The sequence below is a fragment of the Nelusetta ayraudi genome, unplaced genomic scaffold (assembly GCF_046127955.1).
Source record: "Nelusetta ayraudi isolate G7.1 ecotype Tasmania unplaced genomic scaffold, CSIRO-AGI_Nayr_v1 ptg000063l, whole genome shotgun sequence".
NCBI lineage: Eukaryota > Metazoa > Chordata > Actinopteri > Tetraodontiformes > Monacanthidae > Nelusetta > Nelusetta ayraudi.
The window spans coordinates 3766135-3789642 of NW_027466113.1; the positions used below are offsets into that span (position 1 = coordinate 3766135).

The 23508-nt window shown below is 47.7% G+C and overlaps 1 protein-coding gene across 5 annotated transcripts in view; it reads left to right on the top strand.

Annotated features, from left to right (window-relative positions):
* Positions 1 to 23508, top strand: part of kcnn3 (potassium intermediate/small conductance calcium-activated channel, subfamily N, member 3) — a 63454-nt gene that overhangs the window by 15468 nt on the left and 24478 nt on the right. For all 5 annotated transcript variants that reach the window (XM_076041289.1, XM_076041291.1, XM_076041290.1 and 2 more), the window contains 2 exons: positions 7990 to 8085; positions 22164 to 22460. In XM_076041289.1, the coding sequence (XP_075897404.1) occupies positions 7990 to 8085; positions 22164 to 22460 (393 nt within the window). The remainder of the gene's footprint in view (positions 1 to 7989; positions 8086 to 22163; positions 22461 to 23508) is intronic.

The following is a 23508-nucleotide window of genomic DNA, read 5'->3' on the forward strand; positions in this document are numbered from 1 at the left end:
ATTTTTAACTCTTTCCCTGGACTGTGACACGCCACATGCTAGCGGCGGCGCGATAACGTTACATCATAAAAAAAAAACCTGTTATGAGCTTCTATTATTGATTTTATTAGGAGGAGGTTGAAAAAGCCAGCGGTGGAGGGGGGGGTCTTGTCCAGCATGTGTCTGGAACTGAGAATAAACCCTGGGACACCTGAGACCTCGAGGTGACGGCTGACCCTGTCAGATCAATAGATCATTTGGCGGAGAACCGCGTGGCCCCAGGGGGGTCTGGGGAGAGGTCCAGGGGGTCCAAGAGGTCCGGGGGCCGCGGTCCAGGGGGGGGCCAGCGGTCGGAAGACGAAGGCTATTCTGAGGAAACAACACAGCTGCTGCCGGCTTCACCTGTCAGTGCGGCGAGCCTGACACCTTCCCCATCCAGATGGGCACGAGTGTGTGTGTGTGTGTGTGTGTGTAAAACCTCATTCCTTGCCTTGATTTTCACTGATTAGCCGCCTCCCTCCGTCCCCGGACCCTCGGCGTTCCTCTTCCTCCTCTCCTTCTCCCCCATGGGGGTCGTCACCATCCCGGCCGGCACCTCCCCCTTTCCTCCTCCCCCTCCTCCTCCTCCCTCCCTCACTCACAGCTCCTGCAGACCCTTTTTTTTCTCGGAGGCCTCAGTCGGACCCTCCCCACAGCAGCACCGTGTCTCCCCGCTGGGACCACTAGGAGGAGTTCGGCCCACCCAGCACCACCTTCCTTCACTCCTCCATCCCTCCCACCTCCTCGTCCTCCTCCTCCTCACTTCATCCCCCTTCATCCTCGGAGATCCCGGTGCTCCTCGCGGGGCCTCAGTCGATCCCTCGGCTTGGCCGCCGCGCTTCCCTCCCCTCGCGGCGTAACGAGGCCACATGCCGCCTGCCGGCGTGTTGGTACACACGGGGGCACTTTCGCCTTGCATCATCGCCCCCTCAGCACCTCCCCCACACACACCGCCCCCCCCTCCCCCAATGTAAACATTCATCATTCACGTCAGCGGCCGATCCCCTCTGTGTATAGACGCCTTCCGCTCCGTCCTATTAGCGCTCGCAGACGCGAGTTCGCTTCTCCCTTTGTCTGGATTTAATTGAGTGTGTTGGGGCCGTAATGGCGTGGCTGTTAATGTGCAGCGGAGTGTGTGTGTGTGCGCGCGCGTGTGTGTGCGCTTGTGTTTATCCTGCTAAGGTGACATCGCTCCTCTGTCTCCTGCCTGTTTCCCAGGAGACTGATTGCAAGTATGTATCACTCTGACAGAGTGCAACACACACACACACACACACGCACGCATTAGCTGCCCATGTAGCCGGTGACTTACCAGCCGCGCAGATGAGTGCGTTGTTAGGAGACGTGTGTCGGCACCGGACACGCGTGTCAGACCGGTTGGGCTTCACCAAGTCCACTGCAGAATGAAACGAATGAATAAGTGAATACAATGCGAGTGCTGACTGTCTCCACACTCAGCTGATCGATAGTCATCAGTCGTGCACAGCCGGCAGCCGGACTTGCGATGCCTTCAACCCAATAGAATGGAGCCGCGAACTGGAAGTTGGGATTCAGCCGCTCGTCCCAGTGGCGGTCCGGACACACACCTGCTCGTCGGTGGCCTGTTGTTTCTCTCCGACTGTATTGGATCTTAGTCTCAGACCTCCGGCAGCTTCGACGCTGTCAAGGCCAAAACAGTATTGTCCAAAGTGTACAGTGTAATGCATTACATCACACACCACAGAAGAAAAAAAACGGATACAAGTCCCTTCACCACCTCCTGATGTCGAACTTGATTGGGCGTTAAGCATGCGGATTGATTGATGCACGGAGTTTGAGTTTGATCTTTTTAAACTGAAGCCGCACCGCACTGTGATGGTGCAGTTCATGTTCTTTGTTCAGGACATTCCGACTGTTAGAGACAATGTTATTGGCCAACCTTTTTTCTTCCAGCACGCGCGTTGGGCAATTTTGTTTTCCAGAAAAAACCTGGAGAGCTCACTGAGATCTGACAGACTCTCACAAGATCCACCGTGAATTCAGTAGAGGAAAAAGGAAAAAAAAAAAAAAAAAAACACGTGTAGGAGGATCAATGAGGCGGCATCTGGCCTGCCTGCTGTGTGTGTTTGTGTGTGCCGCTCTGAGAAACCATTAAGTGAGACGGTAACTACAATCCTCATCCAGCGGCCGACTGACTCGTTCTTATCGGCTCGTCCGTCGTTGCATATTTGATCATTGCTAATGCAAGGCCGCGATTCGTTCCAGAGAAAAGCCAAGTGACCAGGTATTGACACCTCGCTCTGGCCGAGTGTTTGGACTAATCACTGGAGATCAGGCTACCCACTCCCAACCCAACACCCCCATCAATGCAGAGAGGAAATCAGGCTTAAATATGGCGGTGCTGCGATTTTCTTTCCAGTGGCCACTCGAGGTACTACAGCCAGAATCCCCATCTGGCCCAAAAAGCGTTTTCCCCATAGACTCCATAGAGCGTGCACATTAGTGTCACTTCCCATCATGCCTCTGTAACTTATATGATCTACTTGGCCAATCCGAACGATTCTGGAGAACGACACTTACAGACACGTCAGGATGCACGACTAAAAAAAAACATAACTGAAAAATCTACAATGGAAAAATTTGCTATGAATCTCGTTTCAGGTCACAGTCGTCCTGTCAGCCGTTTTAAAGGCATTTATTTTTGTATTACGGTCTATGGGAAAAATGCTTTTTGGGTCCATGGGATTTTTTTTTTTGCTGCAGTACCTCAAGTGGCCACTGGAAAAATAAATCGTCGCACCACCATATTGCCAGTCCAGTATCCAGTTCTTACAATACATCCCTGGAGCAACTCCACTGAAATGAATGGGAGGCCATGTTGTATCCCAAGTGCTTGTGTGCAACACACACACACACACACACACACACACACACACACACACGCAGGCACGCACCTGCCGACGTGTGTATGTGTTTGTGAGTGTGGCATTAAAAATAACAAAAATCGAGAATGAATCAAGAGTGGGTCTGGACCAGCAAGTTTACATGCAGACTGAAGGAGCTCCCAGAGGAGCAGTTTGCACGTCTGCGCCGAGCCTTTTGTCGCCGCCCACACAGGACACAGGTGTCACTAATAACATTATCGCCAAGTCGATTCTGCTTCCTGTGAGCCGTTACCATGAAACTCAAGCAGAGAGAATCCCCAGAACTGATTTGATTATTGCGTCTGTGTTTGTTTGCCTCGCTTGTACATCTGCACGCCGCCGCTGTTGTCAAGGGGGGAACTTTTTTTTCACCCCGGGTGAGGGTTGGGGGACAGGGGTGTACCTGTAATGTACAACGAAAGATTATCTGACTCTATTTGTGCGCAAAATTCACCCTCGTGAGATTTGTAGGTGATTGCACGATTGTCTTTGAATCGGGGGGGCAAAGAACCAGCAGCCTGAGTGCAGAGGAAGCGGTGATAGAAAATGTATGGGACGTAATATAGATTTAAAGTAAAGTACCATCTCATGATCTGCAGTCATGGTGTTGATGTTGGGGTTTTTAATGTTGTTCCCGTGAACCAATGGAATTGGTTGTCCTTGCCATTGCCCAATATGGTTTCCATAAAACAGCCAGCTGCTCAAAGGTTCACAGTGAAATGTGATGTACTGGCGAAGCTGATAGAAGAAGTCCATTGGGGGGGGTGACGGGGGGCGGGGGGGATGGTTACACAAGGTCGTCTCGACGGAGAGCTTCTCCGCCAAGATCCAGTTTCATGCTAGTTGCGTGAGCGTGACGGCGCGTGAACGGAGCTGTTCATGGGCTCTGTGTCGTCGTGGAAGGAGGCCGAGCGGCTCGTCACGGTCCGACATCGCTGAACAGAGCCGCCCTTCTCCTCGTCGTCATGAGGTCGTCATCCCGTGTCACCCTGGGCCGCGCGCAAGAGCAACTTTTCCTGCTTTTGATCTTTAAATAATCCTCAGGAACCGGAGCTGTTTTCCATGAAGGATTCAGGCAAAGCAGAGAAATATTCTCAAACTGCTGATCAACCAAAAGCAGGAATTGATTTTTTTTTTTCATTTAGTGGTGTTATGATGCTGCTCCGAGAGACGAGGACGTGTGCTACGTTTTGTCGGTTCTGAATTCTCGGCAACGGCGGCGCTCAGTGTCGGTATGGCTAATCCAAGTCTAGATGCAGCAGGTGCATTATGGGAGGCAATGCTATTACCAGTCACACATGGGAGTGGCCACGTATGAGGGATTTTCTGCACAATTTGACAGAAGGTTGTCAGTCGACCATCCACTCAACTTCTGACACGTCATGCTAAGCGCGGGGACCCCTAGTGGCAGCTGCTGCGTCAAGGCCTCAGCGAGCATGTTAACGTGAAAAAAAAACTTTAAAAAAAAATCCAACAAAATGTTCCCTTCATTCCCTTCATTTCATTTCACAATTTCCATTTGTGCAATTTAATGGCTAAAGGAACTGACCTCCTGCTCCTCGCTGTCTTCGTCCTGGCCTGCGCACTGACACGCCTGCTGGAAATTAACGGAACCCTGACACCCAGTCAGAATCGGCAATCACTCCGTCGGTGCCACTCAACTGTCATCGATGTGTGCAAATTAACACAAAGCCAGCGAGCACACACACACCGACACGCACAGAGGCTTGTGTGCCACTTCACCCACTGGCTCCCTCTACAGGCAGTTCTATGTAGCCACTATATAGTGAATGAAGAGCGAAATGAAAAATCTTAAATTATATTAATAATGAAATATGTCAATGAATTAACACATGTATTTGCGTTTTCGTAACAAGTAAATATACTAAGGAACTTCCCACGTTCAAAAATGAAGGCTGGCCTTTTCTACCTATGGGTCAGCGTGAGCACAGTGCATGATGGGATATGTTGCTGGGCTAGTGACCATTGGTTGCACGTTACTTTTAGCGATGCGTTGTGGGATACATTGAGTGGACTAGTGAATACCGAGATTCACTCAGGATTCGGACGCCACGACAAAATGGCGTCGCCCCTATATAGTGACAGTAGGGGGCGATGTAGGACACAGTCACCGACGGGAGTCAGTTCCAAGGTGACCAGATCATGCTGAAGTAAAAACCCGTAGCCGAAAAACTGACCGGCTTCCCCTCGATCCCGAGTCTCTGCGTCGTTCTCATTAGCACGAGCACGCTGGCTTCCTCTCTGTGCCTCAACCCACCGCCCCACCACACCCCACCCTGGTGGGTGCAAAGGAGAGGTTTTGCTCAGGCCAAAGAGCCAGCGTGTGAGAACGTAAAGACCCAAAGATAGCTTTTTTGCTTCCCGGGGTTGAGGGAATGAAGGGCTGCCGGCCGGAGCCACGCCGTGCTTCCCTCTGCTGCGCAGCGGCCCATAAAGCACCGTGATGGAGGAACAAATGAACAGCATTCACTTAACGCACTTCCCGTTTGTGTGCTGCTGTTGGTGCGTGTGTGTTTGTGTGTGGATGTCTTTTGCTTCCATGCATTGTGTGTTTTTTAAGAAGAGAGAAGACTTGTGCATATTTATTTTAAGTCCTCTCAGGTTGTGATAATAAATTAATTAATACTTATCAGACGATGGCGTGTTTGTGTGTGTGTGTGTGTCGGTGAATTAGTGCCATTAACGCTAAATAGAGACAGCTACACACCCTATTTTCCAGCAGGCTGGCTTGCAATATATATTCATGAAGCCCAAAACATTTATATTACACTGTGTGTGTGTGTGCGTGTGCGTGTGCGTGCGTGTGTGAACTCCTGAGTGAGCAGTCAGATGGAGGCTGTGATCACTGATGAAGTTTCAGCAGTTTCCTACTTTAACAGCTGCGATGTCTGGTCTGGAGTCCTGAGCTGCAGCGACTCTACTGTCCATCGTTCTGGTCGGGGGGGGGGGGGTTCTCCTTTTTTCACTTTTTGAGCGCGACGACCATCCAATTCAGTAAGGCAGGAGGGCCTTGAGCTGATGCGAAAGAGCGCGATGATCCAGCAGATTCGTCTGTGCGACTGGTTTCATGTCTGGAGCCGTTGCTCTTTGTCCGACCCGACGATATCTTGACACTTCAGTTTGCGAGGACGATTTTTACAGTATTTCACCGGATGGAGAGTTTGAAAACAAGATGATACTGAAATTTGAATTCATTTCACTGAAATTAGAATAGAATTCGCTTACTGAAGAAAGTTCAAACCGTGATAAAAAAAAAAAAACGTCAACCTGCTCGACGCCCTTGTCGGACGACGTGTCAAGCAGACGCAATGTCCGACTCGAGACAGTGAGTCTGCAGCTGGTTCTGTAGTTTTCAAGCTGTTTCGGAAAAATAAATTGTTTCGCTTCGTCAGTTTGTTCCTGAACGACGAGCAGTCCGACCTTTCTGTCCAATTTCTTCTGTTTTCTTTTTACTGCTTTTTATTTATGGATGAATGGCAGATTGCAAAGTTGGAGAAGTTAGACAAAATCTCTGTGCAATTGTCATCCTGTCTTGTTATGCTACACTGTGGTTTGGTCGGAATTCTGCCAACAACGTCTCCGTTCATTTCAAAGACAGCAGACCTCCATCTCAGTTCTTATCACTGAGTCCAGTATATATGAGTCACCCACAAAAGAGAACTGGGTTTTTGAGTCTGTTTGGGCCACTGAGTCAGTAACGGGAAATGCCTGTGCATCCATAGGCTCCGCCCACTTCCAGAGCAAGTTGAGCCATTCGTTCATTTTTGCGAGTGGAGCCGAGTCACTGTGAGTGATTCGTTAGCTCACAACTGAGCCTCAGAATCGGGGGGGTGGGGGGGATTGTATTCAGTGGACTGACTAACGGTAGAGGCTGGTGAGTGAACGGGTTAATGCAGAAGAGGAATCATGAGTCGGTGAAACGTTTGTTGGGTACGCGCGCATCACCGTTGGCTGCAGCGGTGCCAGTGAGTGAATAACAAGTGAGCAGGACACCTGGCGGAGGTGGAGTGATGCTCGCAGTGAGAAGTCCCACTGCTGCCCGCTCAACACCTCTCCACCAATCGGGACGCACGGCGCCCGCTAAAACTGTTGCGTAACGGTAAACAAATGTCTGCTTGCTTTTGCAGTACTTGTGTGCGGTCTGTTTGTTTTTTTTCGATCTGCAGCATCTAAACTTCAGGAGACGCTCAGCCTTTAGATTACAAAGGCCGAGCGTCTCCTCTGTCTGCGTGGTTTTTTATTGCCAGCAAATCCAGCGAGAGATACAAACCCAACAACAATCCTGCAGTCGAGCTGCCACCAGGTTTGCCAGGCGCCTGATATCGCTGCAAGCTGCTCGGAAGACTTTTAACTGCGTCGTCCAGCCGTAAATCCTCGGTGGGGCACCGAAGGCATTTTAATCCCCGGCCGCAAATAAGAACATAAGAACAAAGACGGAAAACTATTTGATGCTGTTTCACAGCCACTGATGCACATTACCTAAGAAAAATACCCACATAAAACAAAAAGTGCATTTTAATGGTTGCTTTTTTTCCCAAAAGCTCAGCCTTACAAGTGCCAGACCCAGTCTATCCATCTATCCATCTATCCATCCATCCATCTATCTCAAGCGTGTGTGTGTGTGTGTATATATATGTTGCTTGAGTGCACAAACACATGTTCAAACGCTGCTGCTGTGCTCTGAGGAGGTTGAGGTGAGGGGGGGTTAAAGAAGCCACTGAAGTGCTATGAGTCGTATTGATCGGGAATTCCCAAGTGCATTGATTATAAGCCCTATGAAACCAGGCGAGCAGAGGATTTAAAGGCGGAGCGCAGTGCGATATCGACGGCCGGGAAACCGCCGTCCAGCCCACCGCTGTGCAGCCTCCCAGAGTCTGTTTTGAGAATCTTCTGGTCTTTGCTTGGGGCAAGATGATGTTCTAGTCCCCGAGCAGTTCCGCTGCAGAAGAACACGCATGACTCCCTGTTTTATGTTGGACTGTTTTCTTATCTTATTTTGGTCTTTCGCGGGGTTTTGATGTTTGCGTTATTTGTTTTCTCTCCCCAGAGCTCCATGTACTCTCTGGCCTTGAAGTGTTTGATCAGCCTGTCTACAGTCATCCTGCTGGGCCTCATCATCGCCTACCACGCACGGGAGGTCCAGGTGAGACGCACACGGTCCAACCGCAAGCGCGTACGCCTAGCTTAGCCTAGCTGAGCTCGGAACGGGCGGCGCGGTTCTGCCCAGCAACTCCTTCCAGCTCGTGAATCAAGGCTTTGCGCTGGGATTTATCCGCGCTAAACAATGTCGGTTTTAATGGGTAAATAATGAATCTGGATCTCACAATGCCACAGCGCCACTGTAGAGGTTGGACGATTAAAAATCACACACAAAAGAGACAGAAGAGGTGCATTGGTATTAGTCGATTGAACCTTGAACACTGCGGAGTGTCTATGAGGTGTCATAGGTGTGTTTTAGCTGTAGCCTGTTTCTGCTCATCAGTCACCTTTTCTCCTTTCTCATTCAGTTTTCAAACTGAATCAAACACAATATCACAAGGTTTGCGATTTGCTTTGCTTGCTACTGAAATAGGGGAGCAGAACCAAAGGAATGACGTGTCCATGATAGTTCCCACTGCTAAACTACTTAAGTCTTAATGATTAGAATCTGTTCTTTACCCTGTACCTGGTGTTTACGCTCACATACACACAGTAATTATGCTGTGATGGTTTCAGTGTTCCACTTAATGATGACGCACACGCACGCTTGCGTGCTCTCGTTCTCGGCTCTGTTTGCGCCTCGCGGCTAATTGTTTTAATCTTAATGCAGATAATCATATTCTCCAGTTATTCTCATACGTGCTAGTTACCGTTTAGCCACACACGCATGTTTAGAGTGCAACGCCAAGCGCTGCGGCGTTACATTGGTTCAGTTATTGGATTCCATCGGAGCGAGTTGGGACAGTTTGCCAAGTGTTTGGAGCGTCAGAGGAAACAGTCAGAAAACTGACGTGCCATTAAAGCACAAGCTGCTGCTGCCAGTGTGCAGGTTGTGTAACCTCTGCATGTAGCCTAGCTTGTCCTTTTTTTTTTTTTCTCCATCCCGCTCGCTTTGTTCTCTGCCTGCGTCTTAAACTAATTGGCTCGGCTGCAACTTTCCTTTTTATTAAACAGGCAGAAATGAGTCGCTGCGTTATCGATCTCCTCATCATGAAAAAGCGTCGCTCCCGTAATAGCGTCCGCTCGAGGCTTCCTGGGAGCGATTCTTCCTCAAATACAATCAGTCACATCTGAGCTCCGTCCACACCCCCCCCACACACACACACACACACCCCTCGTCACCCTCCCGTCCCCTCCAGGGTGCCTTGAGACCAGACCGGGGGACCCAGGTGTGCGTTGGCTCCGGCCAACTAATGACATTAATGAGCGCTGAAGCGACATCAGCCAAGCCGCCGGCACGGCTTTGCATCGAGCGGAGTTGCACTGAATGCTAAATGCACATTTTGTCAATAGCGATCCCACCTTTGAACGCACACCAAACCGTACGGACGCACGCTCGCCCACGCCAAGAGGGGCCTCTACTCTCTCTCTCTATCTATCTATCTATCTATCTATATCTATACCCCTCACACACGCAGCACCAACCTCTTGTGAGGCTCCAACGATCCATCGGACGCTCCCTCATCCTCGGCAATTTCCGTTTTGCTGTTTTTTCTCTCCGCTAATATAGCGCTCGCGTGGTCGTTTAGCCGCGGTTCTCCACCGCTCCAGCCGTTTGCAGTCGAAGTGCATTGACTTTTTATTGGGAGCCGGCGCAGGAATCAGACCACAGACAAGCAAATACAGAGGTTGAGGAGTAGAAGGAGGAAGGGGAAAAAAAAAATCCATCACTCTCATCTTTTAGACTGTTAGACTTTATTTATTTGCACATAGAAGTATGAAAGAGAACAAAAGCTTGTGCATATCTCTCTTGATAGAGAGAAAGATGTAAGGAATGTGCAGGTCGGGAGGGTTATTATGCTAATGACGTCACCTTGATCCAAGTCATTTAAACAAAGTGAAGAAATAATAGTAGCATACCTTGTATGAGATAGAGAAAAACATTTAAATAAAAAGTAAAATCAATGAAATAACTAATAATGACAGTAGTAGTAGTAATGATAATAACACTACATAAATAGAATTAAAAAAAAAAAAAAAACGAGACCTATTGCAAAATAATTAAGTTCAAGTAATACACACACAAAACAAATCACGTTTAACTGTGGTACGTTCGGTTTCATCACATCGCAACCTGGAAGGAAAACATATATATTTTTAAATGTCTGTTGGAGCTTCACTGGCTCTGTGATGCAGATTGCAACGTGTTCCAAGATCTGTTGTCCGCACATCGATTAGTGGAGAACCACAGCTGCTGCTGCTGTTACTACTGCTGTTGCTGCTGCTGCTGCCGCTGCCGCTGTTTGTTCACTGACACACACCGGCTCTGACAGACTTGTAATCAGTGTGTAATGTGCGGCGGCTGCACGTCTACTATTAATATTTGAGCAGGCGCAGCAGGCACACGCGCTGGCGCTCTCTTCCCGTGCACTGGCGTGAAGGCGCTCATTGATAAAAGGAGCGCAAGTTTGATGTGACGCCGGCGTGCGGGGAGGCGGCGATGCTCCCACGCACACACGTGACCGGCACGCTAATACCCAGCAGCGCTCGGCCGCGGCCCGGGAGATGAAGCGCCGCTGCCTTAATCTCCTTGAGAACTGATTCCGTTTGATTAGATAAAGTTTTGGAGTTTCGGGTGCGGGGGATGGGGAGGGGGACTGGGTTGGGGGGGGGGGGGGGGGGGGCAAAGGGAGAATAGACATTTGGATTTTAGACACAAATGAAAATTGACGCTTCACAGGATTTTCTTTTTTTTTTTCTTTTTTTTTTCTTCAAACGCTCCAATCAGCCAGCCGGGGCACGTTTTTGCAGTTTCAAGCTAAATTCATTGGCGTCTTTCAGCGGGAGAAGTCACGCTTTTTTTTCTTTTTTGTTTGTTTTTGTTTTTGTGTTCTATATGTAACTATAACTCAAAATGCCTTATAAATAAAATGTTAAACAAAAAAAAAAAAGAAGCAGATTGCAACAAAGACAAAGCCTAAAATTCAGAGTAGAAGGGGTGGGGAGGGGGTGGGGTGGTACTCTGTTTCCATTTCTCCTGAGCAATTGCTTCATGAGCCAGAGACGACCGTTTGTTATTACACTTGAAATTGTGTTTACTTTATTCTTTGGAAAACGAAGCGCAGTGATTTAATCTTGTCTGTTATTGTCTTTAAAACAATTTATTTTTTTATTTTTCTTCCCCCTCGCAGCAGTAAACCGCTGTTGTTGTTCACATGTGGGCAGAATTTATCACTTTTGTTTTTTTCTTGTTGCAAGGGTTAGGCGAGAAAAACAAAAGTGAGGAAGAAGGCTGAAAGATAATTCCCGGGCGGATGTTGCATGTTATTTGCCTGCAAGAGTATTGATGTAAAGACTGCCAGACAGTGTGGTGTTTTTTATTTTTTTTTGGCAGGACAACACAGGGAGGCAGCACAACTGGCCTCACGCTTCACACTCTGACTTCACAGGCGGCAGCTTCACTTGCTGCCTTTTCATGTGTTTGTGTTTTTTCTGTGTTTCCCCTCATGTTTGCAAGGGCTTCCCTCGTGGCGGCAGGCAACTGCTTTTAAAGCCCTGTGTGTGTGTGTGTGTGTGTGTGTGTGTGTGTGTGTGTGTGTGTGTGTGTGTGTGTGTGTGTGTGTGTGTGTGTGTGTGTGTGTGTGTGTGTGTGCTCAAGGATGCTATCTGTAAATAATCTGCAAATCCAAGTATTTACATCAGAAATGGAAACAAGTGCAGTTCCGTCACTTATTAACGCATTAAAGGTCTAATCAGCCAATCACGGAGCAGCAACTCAGGTGAATTTGGGCTCGTTCAGAGCCTCGGAGGATCCAAGTCGGACTCGGCTGCTGGTGGAGCAGCGGCGAGGTGTCCCTAATAAAGTGGCCTGTGAACGCACGTCGCCCGTGAAAACCATCGCAACCGCCGCCTCCTCCCTTTGTGATGTCACAGGTATGAAAAAAAAAAAAAAAGGAGAAACAGGAACTAAAAGTGTAAAAACACGCAGCGGCAATTGAAGCAGGCTTGCGTTCCTCTGATGCCGGGTGCGAACCTTCCGGAAGCCCTCAGCGCGGCGTTCGCATGTACGAGCTGCACCTGAAAGCAGCAGAACAATGTCCATTAACTTCATTATTCATCAACCCGCCTGCTGCTATCAAAGGCTGCTTGGCTTATGTGCTGTGCGTGTGTGTGTGTGTGTGTTTTAAAGTGGAATGGAGCTTCCCAGCACGCGCTCGCACGCACGCACACACACACACACACACACACACACACACCGTAGGAAGCGAAGCTGCGTGCGAAAATGAAAGCCGTTGTTCAGTGAAGATCGTTTTCCCAGATTATGACACATTCTGCCTGAGAGTTCTGCCCAGCATGTAACAGGATATTGCACACGCTCACTCACTCACTCACACACACACACACACACACGTGCGCGCACGCAGGCATAACCATACATTTGCACTGTAGGCCAGGACGGTAGAGATCTGAACGATATTATCGGGACCGACTGACATTTATAGTCTCTCTCTGCCCTCTCCATTACACACACACACACACACACACACACACACACACACACACACACACACACACACACACACACGTACAGATTGCCATCTCTACCTCCCTCTTCATGTTGTCTCCCCCACAATCCTTTTGTTAGCTGCACGTCTGATCAGTTCAGTCTCCCCCCATTGCTTCTCCTGTCGGCTTTCACATCCAAACTGCTCCTCTCCACCTCCTCCTGCTCCTCCTCCTCCACCTCCTCCCTTCACTTCTCTCCTCCTCCTCCCTCTCCTCTAAAAGCATCCACAAACTTTATACATTTAGTAGTTATTCATTCCGGCCCTCCATCCCCTGATACCACCACCACCAAAAGAAGGAAACTCCAAAGAAATATTATTTTTTAGTAGAATTGGGAGACACTGATATTGGCAGCAGCCAGAGCTGGTGATTCGAGGGGTTTTTCGAGCTGCCACTCTGGATTAGCGGTTGGATATGATAGAAGCAGTCGGCGAAATCACATCAACACCCTTGGATTCTTGTTTTTTGTTTTTTGTATTTTTTCTTTGAAAAAAAATTATGTTTAATCCACTTTAAATCCAGTTATATATTTTGAATACAGAGAAGTGAAAAAGTGATCATCATATCCAAATACCCAAAGGACGGCATGAGAAATACTTTTTGTTGTGTTTTATATTGATTGTGGACTCAAACTCCGTCGAATAAGGATTAACTTTGTGTTCAGTTTTTTTTTTTTTTTTTAGAAATCTATTTTGCCGCAGTTACATAAATTTTGCAATTTACCAAATATTTCCTGTCTAATACTTTAACTATGACCACTCAAGCCAGGATTATTAGTGTTTTTATTTCTTTTGCAGCATAATAACACCCCAACTGAACTTTTTCTTAGGTTACTCTTCTATTTTATTGTATTTTTGCTATTTTATATGACAATATTGCATAATTAAACTACTATATTACTTATTAGATGTCACTTTATGTAATTATATGTTCTCCTATCTCCTGCAATACAAGGATCGATAAAGGATTGAGCCATCTAGTATGTTAGTCGTACGTGATATAGCTGCAGTTCAACAGCCTGCCTGCAGGGGGGGGGGCAGTTACTGGGCTGATGTTCCCGCAACCACAGTGTTGGATTATGTGCAAGCCTGCCATGAAAACACATTCATACGAAAGAAAATGACACTTCCTGGACGATATCGGTGCACATCAGTGAGCATGATGGCACGGAAGGGCTCATCCAGACTTTTTGAATAATGCAAATATTTGTTCCCGTCGTCCTCATTTATCTATTTATGAAACCTGCCCCAAAATGCATCTATGACCGGATATTTTCTCGAAGGAGTGAGACGCCCCAGTCTTTCACTTGCTGATTTTTTTGAGACTCAGCGGTCAGTTTGCATATTTACAATCACAGTTTCATCTTTAATAAATCTGATCAGAGAGGTAGAGAGAGAGTGAGAGGTAGAGAGAGAGAGAGAGAGGCTGTTCCCTGGACGCGCCTCATTTCAATAAGCCTCAGAAATGACGGGAACACTCTCCTCCTCCTCCTGATAATGGCCTCAACCTTGGCTTAAATTCTGCTGTTATCAACTACTGGCACAGATGATTATTGGTCTGTCATGTCTGGAATTTCCCTCGCCGCCGTGCAATTTACATAAAAGCGCAAGATTAGTCCGCCAGACGCCGCCGGACGCTGTCTGATGAGCGAGCTCAACTGTCTTTTTTTTTTTTTTTTTTTTAATCTTGCAGCAGCCATAAAAGAAAACGTATCAGTTGCTAAAGCAGAACTTGGTTCTGGAGTCACGGCTGTGTACTCGCCGTCCTTACCAACTATCTCTTTTTTTTTTTTTTTTCAGCCTCACAACATTGATTCTGAATATAATCCTGACTGCAATTATTTTGTCAGCTCCAGTTTAACCAATAGATCCGACATACTGACAGAATTGATTGGAGATGCCAGAGATAAACCCACACAAAATGGAGAATGTTAAAAACTCACACAATGTCCTGCATGCTTGTATTTTAAAACTTTAAAAGCCACAGGGACTCTGGAGTGAGTGAGAAGCGGCAGCTGATGAAATCACAGGAAAACTACCCAGACTCAGGCCATCGATGTTGTCTGCTTGACGAATCACAGGACCCCAGCACCCAATTCATCAGCAGCGGGCAGTTATGGGACAATAAAAACAAGCGTTCCCATCATCCAGTGCGGCGTTTGTTCAAACGACTCACAATTCTCTGCCGTCTGAACTCAGAAACCCCCGAACAGCACCAACACTTCCACTGTGTTGTTCACATTGTTCTGACTCTGGGAACATTAAACTGGACAGATTTTGTCCAGAGCCTTACTTGGTTCTTTTCCACCGGTACCTTTGGCCAAGTCATCTCAGCTCATTTGCATTTCTATTGCCGGTTCGACCAGCAGCGAGGACTCGGTCCAGAACAGCCACCAAGCAGCCGACCGACGGGCAGCTTGTGGTGACTGACAACACACTGGATGTTCCAGCATCTTCTACCCCGCGACAACATTTGATGTTGTTGTTTTTTTTGTTTCAAAGCAAAGCTGTTTAGTTAAAAGTTCAGATTTTCCCTCTTTACCGTTACATGTTCGCCTTCTGCCTGCTTACAATTGAACGCAAGCTTGGCTTAGCTAGCTACTGGTAGCATTTACCCACGGAGGAGGATTAGGGCCACAAGAAGAGAAAAAAATGAAGATAGAATTTTTTTTTTTTTTTCAAGTTTCCAATTCGAGAATAAAGTTGAAATTTCGAGATTAAAGTCGAAATTTTGAGAATAAAGTTGACGTAAAAAAAAAAAAAAAAAGGCAGTCTACTTCCGTTTTCGTCAGTTTACTTTTAACTGTGTGTAACTGGTCCATCCAATCTGCTTGCCAATTTCCACATTATTTGCATTGACTTTATTCACAAAATTTCTACATTATTCACAAAATTTCCGCTTTATTCACAAATTGTTGTCTTTTTTTACGTCGACTGTATTCACGAAATGATGACTTTATTCCGGAAATTTAAACTTAAAACCCAAAATGAAAACTTCCTGCCTAAACTGGCATGTGTCCCTCAACGTTAATGCCATCAACATAGCTCAATACATTCAGGATCTCACCATGTCGCAAACCAAGTTCAAAATGTGGCTTAATCAAAGTGTGCAAACAAGCCACAGCACCTTGAATGTGCTGCGTTATTGAAAATTATCTGGTGAAAACGTGAAACTTTTCATGACACTGAGCCCCCTTTTTTTTTTTTTAGTATGGCTGCAATAAGCTTCTCTGTAACAAATCAGGAGATGAACTGCACTAGAGTACTAGAGCCAACAGGTAGAATAAATCACTTTTGTAATTTCCAACTTATTCCCAATTTGCAGCCTTAGTTCCACTCGTTGGCTTGAGCAGTTTTGCAGCTACGCGTGCCGCCCGCCCGTCGCTTCCAGCGATCCCTCGCCGTCGTGTCGAAGCGGACATCCTCGCAGCGACGGCTTGTTATTGCCGAGATAATATGAGAACGTGAGCCATGATTATCGCCGCCGCCGAACTCAGGAGACGCGTCGAGAGCGCCGTGATTTACGGCTCAATCTGTGCATCCACACGCCATTAGTTTGAGTTAATATTGCGCCCACTGACTGAGATTGGCCCGGGAATAATGGAGAGTGAGAAGCGAAATATCATTAGCCGAGCCGGCGATGAATCAAAAGTATGCACGATAAAGATGGCCGTCCGCCGAGCGCCGCTTTTCCAAAGGGCTCCGCTGGGCAAAACAGGAAGTGAATGATTCAGCAGAGCTGAAATCCAGGTTGAATTTCTGCGTGAAAATGAATGATGAGGGTCACGCTTGAGAGGAGGAACTTCAATCCACTCTGTAGGGCGATTGAACCGCGCCTCTTATTTAGTTTTTTTGGGAGGATTTCAGAGGCAGTTTCATTGATTGGGAAGACACTGACTTGGCAGCAGCAGCAGCAGCAGCAGCAGCAGCAGCAGCTCAAACCCTGGCAGATGGCATTGATGAAGTAAAGTAAGCTGTTGTCTTCCTGAGGAGGAAAGAAAGAAAGGAAGGAAGGAAGGTTGTTTAGTGATGTTCTGCAGATTCAGCTCAGCCTGTTCCCGCCTGTGTGCCTTCCTCAGGATTCACCGTCAAGTCAGAGACGGCAGAGAGAAGCAGCAGCAGCAGCAGCGTCCACTTCAGTCTGCCGAGGCTTTCATGCGCTCCGAGTCGCCGTCGTTGATGTTGTTCATTCAGGAGGAGCTGTTTGCGAGCGCGCGGCCAGCTTCTGTTTTTAGACTCTTCTTCTTTTTTTCACGTTGGCATTTTCAATGAAGGAGTTTCCTGGCCCCCAGACAACACTGGTGGAATCCTCCGCCTCCCCCACCTCCTCCTCCCCTTCCTCCTCCTCCTCCTCCTCCTCCTCCTCCCACTTGCTGTTTTTCAGACTTCCTAGTGGCAGACGATGTAGCCGCGGCGCTGTCCTCCTTTCCCTCGCTCACACTTTCCAGACACGCCGGCTTTTTTTTTTTACTTCCATGTCACCCTCCTTCCCTCCTTCTTTACTTCCTTCCTACGTTCCTTCCTTCCTCACTTCCTTCCCTCCTTCCCTCTGTCTACATGGGAGCAGGCGCGGGGGTGCCTCCCCCCTCAGAGCAGCAATTACAGCGGAGGAAAGCTTGTTATCCTCTCTGCATATTCACGTCTCCCTTGCTTGTGTGTGTGTGTGTGTGTGTGTGTGTGTGTGTGTGTGTGTGTGTGTGTGTGTGTGTGTGTGTGTGTGTGTGTGTGTGTGTGTGTGTGTGTGTGTGTGTGTGTGTCTTGCCCCAGTTATTTTCTGCCTGTTCCGGGGATTTCCATGCTCTAGGACCCAGACATTCCCCAGAGGTGTGACTGTGGTGGGTGTGTGTGTGTGTGTGTGTGTGTGTGTGTGTGTGTGTGTGTGTGTGTGTGTGTAGAAGTATGCATGCCTGCATGCACTACAGCGCCGCCTCCTTGGATGATTTGGGCCGCCGCTGTCCCAGATTGGAGTTTAGTCTTTTCCCTCCTGTGGGAAATGTCGGCGTGAGGCTGATTTGACTGCAGCTTTTTTTTTGTTGTTGTTGTTTTTTTTAATCATTATTATTTTATTTCTTTTCTTTTTTTTTTTAATTTCATTTTTTTCCGCTCGTCCCGCTCAGTCGAGAGTGACCAGCGAGCCCGTGTGGCCCTGCGATAAGAGGCATCTGCAGTCAAGGGAGGCAGGGCTAATGCGATTAGCGAGGTAGGATGGCCGCGGGGAGGGTCGAGGAGGAGGGAGATGGGGCCTGGATGGAGAGACAGCAGGTCGGACGGACATGGGACGCTCTGCTCCTCCGGTCACGCCGGAGGAGCAGAGCGTCCTCGTACCTCCACCTGCGAGCTCGTTTTCACGGCTTCCCCTCATCTCTCCCTCTCTCTCTCCCTCTCACCCTGCTCGCTCGCCCCGCTGCCTCCTCCCTTCGGTCCGACTTCGGCCTCCTTCTGTCCCATCCTCTATTTCTCTCTCTCTCTCCCTCTCTCTCCCTCTCCGCCGGCTGCCACGTCCCATCACTTCACCATTTCCCCCTCCGTCCACAGTCTCACTTCTTCTTCTTCTCTGGTGTCCGGTCTGCTCAGCCGTCCCGCTCGGTGACCTTTGACCCTGCCGCCGCTGCTGCTGCTGCTGCCGGAGTTGCCGCTTTCCATCGTGCAAACCCCTCCCCTCCATCCACCCTCCTCCCTCCCTCTCGGGGCCGCGGCACTCACTCACTCACTCGCTCGCTCCCATTGACCGATGACTTTCCTAATGGAATTTAATTATTTATCGCTTCCTCGTGGCGATTTAGCCAGGAAAAGACCGACAGCGCGAGGGAGGACAGGACGGCGGCGCAGGACGGAGGGGGGAGGTGGGTGTTCTGGTGGGGGGAGGGAGGGGCACTCATTTCCTCCAGTGGCAGGAAACTGGATCACCTCTGTTTTGATTTGGAAGGATGGCAGTCAGTCAGTCAGGAGAGAGTGAGAGAGAGAGAGAGAGCGACGGCGGGCGAGGGAGTCGAGAGTGATGAAACACAGAGACCAGGAGGAGGGGAGGAGGTTGGGATTGAGGCGGGGGGGGTTGAGAGGATGCCCGTCTCCTAGACTCCCCGAGAAAACAGGAATCATTGGCGCCACGAACAGGAATCAGTGGCAGAGTCGCTGGCAGCGTCTTCCTCCTGCATCCTTCACAGCGGCTGAGTTCCATTCAGCACTGCGCGGATCAGCGTGTGAATCATTTGATAGCTCACTCTATTCACTCTATACACTTTATACACTTTCACCTTGTATGCATATCTGTAGGTACACGCATATATATATATACATATATTTTATATTGATAATTTTATTTTCTTATTTGCTTTTTTTTCTCTTATCATTCCTTATTGCCTATATCTACTCAAGCACATTGAGTTGGAGTTGCAACAGAAAGTGATTTACCCTTGGGCATGAATAAAGTCATTCTAATTAATTACTAAATGTTGGGAGTTTAGCTTTAAAATAATTAAATTCACACTTTGAGGCACAAATTTGAAAATTCATCCTTTTATCACTCAGCATCAATCTTCACTAGTCATACATTTTGAAACTCACCATATGTGAGTTTGTCAGCTGCAGTGAGTTGAGGACTCGTCTGTCCAGTTTGTCATTTGCAAGGGGGACGTTACACAAACTTGGTTTTAAATGTCAACTTGTCCTTCTGTGTGCGTTCCGTTCCTCGGCCCAACTTGGTGGAATTCTTTATTCCCTTCAGTGAAACTTCTCAATGGTCACTTTGATTAGAAAATATAAAATATCGGTGATTAAATATCATCCAATGTTTTTTTTATCCTAGAAAGCTGAGTTAGTTGGCCAGTGGTCTTGGATTTACAGACTGACTTTTAATTTGTCATCATATGAAAATAAATAAGTTCGTTTCCAGTTCTAGCCGCTCCAAGCGAACGCTAGCTTGTCTTTGTGGCTCTTGTGCGACGTTCACAGACAGGAAGTTGGTGCGACGCCGAACAGGAAGCAAGAAAAAAACACACACGGATGGATCAGTTGGTTTTGTGTCCGACTTACCAAAAGCTCCGCCGGCAAACCAGCAAATCAGCAAAATAGAGCTGATGGCTGGGGAGGGGGGGGCGGTGCAACAGGCGGCGGCGGGTGGAGTAGGGGCGGAGCCACAGACGAGCGCAGAGGAGAAGAAGTTGGCGAAGGTTGACCAGCTGCCAACAGTGAGGCTTCAAACGTCTGTCGGCATCGTTAAAAACTGAGCCGTGGACGTTCCGCCCCACACACACACACACACACACACACACACACACACACACACACACACACACACATGGCCTTTTTCCTATATGTCATTTCTTTCCTTCCTCATCCTGAGTTTTTTTTTCTTCCTCTCTCATCCCACTCTCCTGCTCTCTCCATCTCTTTCTCACCTTCTCCCTCTCTCTCTCCCTCTACCTCGCTCGCTCGCTCGCTCGCTGGGGATCCTAATTAAGCTTGGCTGCTCTTTGATGTTGTCGCCTTGGCAACAGTCACCATGACGAGGCTGGGTCTGCACACTCTCAAACTCACTCAGGCATACACAAATACACCCCACCGTGCGCGCGCGCACACACACACACACACACACACACACACACACACACTAGTTGAAATCATTAAAGGAAGCCAGCGTTTGACCCTCGGTTCAAACGCTGGCTTACACAACATCAAGATTCTGTGTGTGTGTGTGTGTGTGTGTGTGTGTGTGTACACGTAATGTGTGCACACATGTATGCTATATGTGCATGCACACTTTACAATCAGGAAAACACGCGTGTCCTGCTGAGCCACATGATGTCCGAGGGTCCGTAGGTGGTTCATGCAGCGGCGCCGATGCTTCCACTCTGGACCTCCTGTCCTTTTTTCCAAGCAGTTGTCCGTGCAGGCCGAGGTCCAAATTGTTATAGGCGGATCTTTCAGCAGCAGTCTGCCCGACCCGCTCGACGTTGCCCTGGTTTGTCTTTTTTCAGTTTGGGCTAATTCTGTTTTTGAGCTCCTCCGCCACACAGACACAAAACTCCAGCCCCTTTGAAAAATGTAGATCAGCGGCGGCAGCGGCGGCGGCAGCAGGGCCTCGCAAAGTGTTGTGTGATTCCGAGCGCCGCTCGTGACACATTTTGTCGTCTCCCGGTGGCGAGAATTCCTCGAAGAAAATCATGAAACGAGAGTTTCTTTTCTGCGCTAAAAAGGCGTGTGGGAGAGACGGCCTCGATTAAAGGACCCATATGGTGCACGTGTTGAAAACGCTATTTTTTTTATCATAATTGAAAACATAATTATTTGCCTGAAAATCCCCCCCCCCCGACCCCCCCCATCTCCATCAAACATCCCTTGAGCCCTTGAGCCGCCGGTTTGTTTGTCTGTTTGAATCTAGACTTGTTTGTTTTAGACTCTGTATCTTTATCTGTAGGAAGTAGAGGATGAACTTTTCTCACTTAACTGAGATGCAGCCGGGTTACTGTGTAGTTCTTCACAGTGTAAGGAACCCTATCTGACATTTATGACACATAATCATACTAGAATAAATGCAACTGGATTATATTTCTTGCTGCTGGTCACAGTTTTGAGTCACTATGTTGCAGTGACTTGCTGATGTCTCATGTCCTGTTTGACTGATGACTGCCTCGCAATAAGTTCCTCATCACTGATCTCATTCCTCCTCATTATAGCTGTAAAAAAAAAAAAAAAAAAAGAAATTTAAATGGGTGGAGAACTGTGCATGGCAAATTCTTTGTACTTCTTCTCTTTGAAATTCCATCAGCTAAAAAATATGATCTTCTTGTCTCCCCTGTCGACATCATCTAATTGTTTCCCAGAGTCTTCTGATTGGGTGACTGACTTAACTGTTTGTTTGTTTTTTCATGTCATGGGACCTTTAAAATGCATTGTTCCGTCCTCAAGTGGGCTCTTTTTCAAGAGTCTCTATCTCTCCTGTTGCCGCCTGCACTTCCTGTCGGCACCGTCTGAAGGAGGACCCCCATAACGCAACCTACTCTTAACAACTGCATTGTTGACAACCTTAAGAGCATCTACAGTAATTACTTACAAAAAAAAAAACGCACACAGCACACAGGGAGGGAAAACTGCAATTACCATTGTTGAGCACATGCTCATTAGCCAAAATGGAGATGTGGTTGTGTTTGTTTATGTTTTGCTCTGGGCGTTTTTTTCTGTGTGGTTTTTTTTTTTTTTTTTGCTAAAAACAAACTGTCGAATTGATCATCAGGAGCGTGTTTTCTGCTCAAGAGCCACTTCAAATGACTCAGCAACTTTCAAGAGTTTTAGGTGACGCGAGGATGAGCCCCAGTGTGGAGTGAGTGGAGACTGAATAGGAGGCTGATTGCATGGATGGTGTTTGAAAAAGAAAAAAAATGCTTAAAAATTGCCGTTGGTTTGTTTAATCATCAGATCAGTCGGCTGCCTGCGGACGATCAGGGTTAAAAGTTTCTCCTCCTTCCTTCCTCCTCCAACCCCTCCTACTCCACCCACCCAAACTCTCCCCCAACTGCAGCTGTTCGTCATCGACAACGGCGCCGACGACTGGCGCATCGCCATGACGATGGAGCGGGTGCTGCTGATCGCCCTGGAGCTGCTGGTGTCGGCCGTGCACCCCGTCCCCGGGGACTTTAAGTTCCAGTGGCGGGCGCGGCTGGCCTTCTCCTACACGCCGTCGCAGGCCGAGGCCGACCTGGACATGGTGCTCAGCGTGCCCATGTTCCTGCGCCTCTACCTCATCGCCAGAGTCATGCTGCTGCACAGCAAGCTCTTCACCGACGCCTCCTCCAGGAGTATAGGCGCCCTCAATAAGGTAGGGGTGGAGTCGGTCTTTTCTGTTGTTGTTGTTTTTACCTGTTCAGTGGGTTTATTATGTTACATTAAAGATTCAGTGTGTAAAATTTTGAAGAGAGCGCGTTTCGTTTACGAACAGCAGCGGAACGGAGCCCACTTCCTTCCTTTCTGCGCCCTTGTTAACCAATGGAGCAATTTTCAAAATAAAATACTGTGATTGACAAAAGCGATCATAGTTGTGTACATTATATTCGTCAGTATCTAGTACCACATGAATTATTAGTGTCCTCTTCAATTTTTCCTAGAGTGTAAGAAACACAATAAATATCTTGTTAAGATACATATAGAGCAGGGTAAAGAATTTGCACTTAATTTGCAATTAATCGCGAGTTAATTCTGGACACTAATGCGATTAATTGTGATTACAATTTTTAATCGACTGACAGCCCTAATATATATACATATGTATATACATATTAGAATTGTTCTAAGGATAGGAAAACCAAATGACTTATTGTAATGCAAGTATACACTTTTATGAATGTATTGATGGGTAGTGAGCTTTTACCAACATAAAAATCATAAATCAAGCCAAATATTACACACTGGACCTTTAATATGATCCTGGCAAGGACCGGACTGAGGGAGGGACAGGGAGTGAAAGGGAGAATAGAAAGGATACTTAGGTGAGGGCCATGGGGCGGGACAGAGAGAGTAAATAGCAATGAATATAATACTGTGCCATAACCGAAGCAGACATGAGAACAGCGTCAGATAATTAACATAATGAATAAGAAAGAAAGCGAGGGGAAAAAGAGATAAATGCTTAAGTCGATAAAGATAACCATGAATCACGAAGTAAAGTATTGTGTGTAAGTGTATGTGCGTGCACGAATGTGTGTGTATCTGAGTGAGAGTCCATGTGCGTGTATACACGTGTGTGTATGTGTGTGTCTCGGTGTGAGGGGGTAATTTTGCTCACACTGCGGTAAAGAGTGGAGAGGCTTTGTTGAGGTTTTCAGGGTCAAGAGGTTCCTGCAGTGTGACGTCCGTCCTCCGTCTCCCTC